The sequence below is a fragment of the Physcomitrium patens genome, chromosome 4 (assembly GCF_059467195.1).
Source record: "Physcomitrium patens ecotype Gransden chromosome 4, ASM5946719v1, whole genome shotgun sequence".
In the NCBI taxonomy this organism is placed as follows: Eukaryota; Viridiplantae; Streptophyta; class Bryopsida; order Funariales; family Funariaceae; genus Physcomitrium; species Physcomitrium patens.
In genome coordinates this window covers 20,037,011-20,043,197 of record NC_143413.1, presented here as the reverse complement: position 1 = coordinate 20,043,197, position 6,187 = coordinate 20,037,011, and the positions used below count along the sequence as shown (strand labels likewise).

The following is a 6,187-nucleotide window of genomic DNA, read 5'->3' as shown; positions in this document are numbered from 1 at the left end:
AGTAAATTTTATTAGAATTTACTCTTAACTTCCTTCTAAAGATGCCTATATCATTTATTTTTCCAATCTACTTTGTTTTGCCTTATTTATGGTCCTACAAAGTAAGTAGAAGTCATCTTTCTAAAAGGCAGCATTGGTACCTTTTAGAAAAGGTGCATGGCAACTGCAAAAATAGTATTGGTATAACTACGCAATAGATGTAAGATGAGTTGGCAGGAAAATTAGGTTTTAAAACCGTGGAACAACATAGATTTTGAAGACCAATGCCTTTGTCTAGATAGCACTGACAAATAGATTGTAAATATGCTTAATTATTAAAAAGTAAATATTCATTGTTTGCAATGCAACGAGATTTTGAAAAGTATGCAATTTGAAAGATACAAATATTCCAATAAAAAAAGTGCTATATCAACCAAGCACTTGAATCCAATTTAAAAGATACAAATATTTCAATAGAAAAAGTGCTACATCAACCAAGCACTTGAATGCAATTTGAAGGATGTCAACACCTCTGTAGGGAAAGTATTGCTTTAGCCCAGTACTAAAATACTATTTTAAGAAGAAAATTTTTAAATGCCAAGAATTTGTAAGACAAAATTTGTAAGGAAAAATGCCAAAAAAACAAGATAACATTTAATCATAGGTGATATCATAAAGGCATGCAGTTTGGGTCCCATATGAAGACAAAAAAAATTAATAGAATCCATGGGAATTATTCTGCCTTTGTCAAATTGGTGACATCTTATTATATTTAAGGATACATTTGCTATCATAAAAAAATACATGGATATTCTTAATATTTCAACATATTCAAGATACATATATGATATTTTTTCAAAAATAAAATAAAAAATCATGTAATGAATTTTTATTATTAATTATTTTCATGATTTTAAAAAAATTATATTTTTGATTAAAATTAGAATTTTAATCATGATTTATTCTTTCATATAAATTTTTTTGATTTAGAAAAAATTCAAACTTAAACCATTAATAAATAACATGGTATTTTCTTCAATACATCATTGAATTATATATAAGTTATTTAAATCCAAAAATAAAATAATCAAATTAAAAAAAATTAATGAATTTTCTAAAACCAAAAAAATCTATTATATAATTTATATATTTTATCTTAAAACTAGCTAAAATTAAATTCTATAGTAATTATTTTAAAAACTCCATTAGTTAACTATTTTTTAAAATAATACTATATTAAAATCAATAATATATATAAAGAAAGACCCCAATCAATAATCAATAGAGGATAATAAAACATTCATTAAAATTTCATTATACTATATGAAACAACATACAAAGAGAGTTGGTAGGTAGAAATTTCTAAAAAGAATAGAAGAGCAATGGAGGCACCCACAAGTCTACAAGATTGCCTTTATAAAATTTTAATTACAAGTTTATTTATACATTTTTGTATGTATTTATTTATTTATTTGATGATACCAAATCTATTTCCAAGGAAGAAGAAGGGCATCTAGATTCCACGCTAGAATTTCTCCACAATCGGCGGCTCTGGGCAATCTATGTTCTTTTCAACAATGTTCGGTGTTGTTTCCGAAAGGAAGAAAGAAAGCGAGCGTGAAAGCGCGAGAGCCTAGCCCGTGGTGCGGTGCATTCATCATAACTAAGGTTCGTGGAGATGGGTACTTTTTGAGAGACAGTGGCCTTTCGAAGACACGATACACAACTTTCGCAAGCATCTGTGGTGGGAAGCCAGTAGGACAAACAAAAAGGAAAACATGGTTTGAGAGGGTGGAATTGTTTATGTACAATCGAGCACCGGTAGTTGTGAACACATCACACAGAATTTGCACCTGGCGGGACTGACTCCGTTTCATCTACTTGCACAATCCTTCGCCTTGACAGGAAGGTGTGGTGAACAGCAAGCCTTGGACACGGTCTACAAGACGCCACTATTATTCACTACACGAAAACTATTTGTGATCGTGAAGCTGGACAGGGCATAGAAAGCGGCAGCAACAGGTATAGCTCTACGTTGCTGGTATGTCATTCTTGGGAAGCTGGCATGCGACTGTACCCACCCATGAATCAGGCGGAGTGTGGAGTCGTAGAGTTGAGTTGGAGGTGACCCTTGATGCGACATAACCTGGAATCCAATTCGCAGTAAATTGTTGAATTTTACACTGTTATGGCGCCCATGGCTTTCGTTGTAGCCGCTAAGACTTTGTCCTGCACTTCCGGTGCCGAATGCTTCTCCAGCTCCAGCACTGATTGGACATAGTCCAGCCTGTAAAACATTCCTCGTGTTGCACGCGCGAAAGTATTAATAGCTAACTACTGTACACGGATTTGGATATATTCCGATAAAGTGCGACGGAAGGTGGCGGATGAATTTTGAAAGTAGACGGCGGTCTGGTAACTTACCGCACTTCCATGATATCGGTCTCGGGGTTCTTCTCGAACTGGATGCGGGTAGGGGTCCCTTGGTATAACAGAAGCGCCTGCGGGCCACCCGAGCCACTAGAATTAGCAAACAACGCCAAATCATTGACGCAGTCGGCTTGTGCATCACAGCTAGTGACGCTCAACAAATTTCATCATAGTATATCGAAAATGGGATTACCTTGAGGTACTGGTTCTTATCAAGGGTGAACCGATGATACATTCCTGGGGGCAACACGATCAGGTCGCCTTTCTTGATCTCTATGCGAATCCACTGTCCGTCGTAATCCCTCACATCCTCATAGCCTGCATTTCGATGTTCCAACATAGTTCATGAGAGAAGATATGTTGGTGAGAGCGAAATGTAGATAGTCGGCAAGGAGTACGAAATCCGTAGAACCATGTTAACAACAGAAGTAAGGATAGTTTGAAGCGTAACCCACCTACTCCATCGAGAATGAAGCGGATCTCCTCGTGATCGTGGAGATGCTCCATGAAGAACTTCTTCGTGTTCTCCTCGAAGTTGGGGAGCGCCTCAGGGGCGACAGTTAACACTTCCTACAATGTCATGATGCATGAAATAGCTTAGATAGTAACCTCAGAGGAGTTTTTTCATACAGTACCCCTTCAAAACTTGTGACATTGTTCAGGCACTGGAATATAGCAACGGAACCGTATATATTAGTAAGTATGATTCACGCAGAAGACAGGGAGTCAGAGATTGATAGTCACCTCATAGTTGTACCCACGAACAGTCTTAATTTTATTCAAAAATCTATTGTTCTCAAATTGGTCCGTTTCAATTTGAGTCCACGTGAGCACTCCCAATTCTGAACAGCCACAAATTCAACACACCCCAAATCAGAATGGGCGGCAGGAACAGTTTACTAATCAATAAATCACAAAAGATTTGTGAATTGTTCTGCCATAGACACGGTGACATGGAAGTTTAGATCAAGGGGTCATCAAAGAATGAGATTCTTGCACGTCTACAAACTTAATTAAAGAACTGGAATACGGAAACGACATCAGTACCTGTAATTCATTCGGCTGTGATCGTAACATGGTCGTACGACACCAATTATTTTCAAATTCAATCTAATGAGGCCCCACAGTTACTATACTAGCTACTGTACCCAGGTCTTACGCTGAATGCACGTTCTAAGTCAGACAGATTCCATGGCGGACTTGTCTTGTACTCAACAGAAAATGGTATTAAAATCTTTGCAAATTTTTTAAAAAAAAGGAAAAAAAGAAGGCTTACTTTGAAGATGATCAGTAGACACGTCTCGGTTGGGAGAGTACTGGTGCGGCTCGCTCGGAGGTGCATCGCTGGGATTGTAGTACCAAGCCTTTATGGGAATGGATTTTCTCGGCTCCTGAAAGTCCATTCATGTAAACGTTTAATTCGTAGACCTTCAAACATTGGCGACCGTCAAAACTCCTTCCTGGATGCAGTCAGTATACTTCCTGTGACCTAATTCCAGACGAGGATCCCTTCATCGACATTGCGCTTAACCCCAGAAATTCAGTGGCTACCAGAATTCATCATCTTATCAACAAAGCAAAAAGGTGTAGTTGTGGCGCGGCATCCGTCACACAAAGCCTATCCAACTGTCCGGACAATCGAAAGTCACAAAGCAGACGAGAAACCAGAAAAGTAAAGCCATTGATGTGCTGTAACGCAATACGAAGTAATGAATATGGGAATTAATCGCAGGCCTCCACTGCAAGCACCTGTGTCTGCAGGGCAGACTCGGAGACAGGTGTCGATGTGCTCTCAGCCATGGTAGCCAAAGACTGCAGACTCCAGAGATAGCAGACAAGTTTATCCTGCACAGGAGAAGACGAACTGCAATCGTCATATTTAAAAAGTCTCCTATGCAAATATGTCCCTCGAACCAAGCTCTTGGAATAGTACGCTTTGATCAGGAACTAGATAGTACTACAACGATGGACAAGCGACCGCAACAATGTGAAGGGAGAGTCGGAGCTTACTTCTCAGTGCACAACGCCAAACAAACTAAGGAATCTGCAGGTGGAACGAGCAATTCTGAGCTCAACAAAAACAATAGGTCCCTGCTAGCTTCAACAATACGGCTCTAAACAAGTCGCGACGCGTGCGGGGACATACCGTGCACTATCCGAAATGAAGATGAAGCCGAGTTAGAATCTACGACGCATCAATAGTTTCAAAACTTCTTTAGATCCCGGACGTCAGATTCAGTTGTGAGGTACAGAAGACGGCTTAAGGTCCTGTTGCTAAATGTCCTCTAGATTCTACATAAATTCTGATCGAAAGTGACGACAAGAGGAGGCGCGGTACCAGTCACCTGCTTGACTCTACTATGTTCGAAGCTTGCGGGCAGCATCACACAAGTGCACTCCAGAACGAAGAAAATGGGCAGAACGAGTCCCGGGCAATCTTAAGTGGGGTAGAGAAATATAATATATGTATATTGAAAGAAAAGAAGAAAAAACAGAAGTAGAAGTAGAAGAATGAGAAGAATAAGTAGTTTAGAGGGAACGCCTGGCACCAAAAGTGACTAGAAACTTGCACCAGAACAAGGCACTGATCCCAAGATGCCGACTGTGAGCCCAAAAGACACTGGTCTGGAAAAAGAATTCTATAGTCGATTTGATAGCTTGTTCCGAGCTAGGCATCTGAGAAGTCTACTTAGTGCGAAGGACACATTGTTCTTGTACAAAGTGATAAATGAGGCATTCGAGGAGTTCTAAAGTTTAAGTTGTTCAACGCGTACAGGAAAACTTCACGAGCCTTCAGTGGCGCACGCGTTCCATGACGATTCAACACTCGCTCAACAGCTATTGACATTGGATAGTATTCATAGAAAGACATCCCATACCAGCCCCCCTCCCCCGCGCTTGCCAGTTACTTCTACTCTCCAAAGCCTTGCACAAGCAAACTTGAAAGAGCACAAGCTTATTGCATGTACAAAGGGAGCGTCAAACGGTCCGTGAAGCTAAGCGATTGACCTCCGAATGAACACTCCGCCAACGAAGAAAGCCGCACCTACGTCTCAGCAGACCTCAGAAGCAGCACACATTCGGCTCCGCTTTTTCTCCTTCAATCCTTGCCCTTATGGGCTTCAACTCGCCCTCGCGTCAGCAAATCGGGACCTCTCTCGACAATGCTCACTCAGGGCACAGATTAGTAATTTGAAGCTTCACTGACAGTGACTCGCACAGGATTCCGCAAGCTGCCGAGAATGTGAGATATCTGCTGACCTCCACATCTGGTGTGTTTTATACCAGAAAATCCTGCTGGAACTTCTTCCCTGTAATTTCACCCCCGCTGACTCGAACGCTACTACTACACTCTTTCCTCCTCTCTCCTTCGAAAGCAACTCTATCGAACAATTTTCCTTTGTAGTCTATGCTATTACGACAGAGGCAGCACACGGGGATGTGCTAACTATAGCAACCTAGAGAATCAGAGGCTTTCTCAATCAAACTGCTGTCACAGCGGATGCCGTTATTAGTACAAGTGGTATTGACGGTCAAAACCACAAGTGTAGTTACCGCGAAGTGATATTGTCGAAATGAGACATCTGAAACATCCGTGCTGGTTGATCTCCGCGCCTAAAATAAACTATCTCATTCTCATCGAAGATCCTGTGGCACTCCCTTGGTTGCAAAGATATGGGGCAAACTTCCAAATCACTGAACTACAAACAACACAACGCCACCTGTTCGGTGTGTGCACCTTAATCGATGTGTTGCGCGAATCTGACTCTTGCGACTG

General features: G+C 40.6%; 1 protein-coding gene across 6 annotated transcripts; it reads right to left on the bottom strand.

Annotated features, from left to right (window-relative positions):
* Nucleotides 1-1,735: 1,735 nt before the first annotated feature.
* LOC112280915 (uncharacterized) lies at nucleotides 1,736-5,795 on the bottom strand. 6 transcript variants are annotated; one of them, XM_024516864.3, is made up of 8 exons: nucleotides 5,289-5,795; nucleotides 4,159-4,254; nucleotides 3,686-3,800; nucleotides 3,154-3,251; nucleotides 2,865-2,979; nucleotides 2,603-2,727; nucleotides 2,404-2,480; nucleotides 1,736-2,266 (listed from the first exon to the last, which is right to left on the bottom strand). In XM_024516864.3, exons 2-8 carry the CDS (start codon nucleotides 4,207-4,209, stop codon nucleotides 2,158-2,160), a joined length of 690 nt encoding a protein of 229 aa, XP_024372632.1. In that variant the 5' UTR covers nucleotides 4,210-4,254; nucleotides 5,289-5,795; the 3' UTR covers nucleotides 1,736-2,157. The 6 variants fall into 6 exon arrangements, with proteins under 6 accessions (XP_024372632.1, XP_024372630.1, XP_024372631.1 ...); XM_024516862.3 differs by having other exon boundaries at nucleotides 4,556-5,646; XM_024516863.3 differs by having other exon boundaries at nucleotides 5,456-5,581.
* Nucleotides 5,796-6,187: the final 392 nt, after the last annotated feature.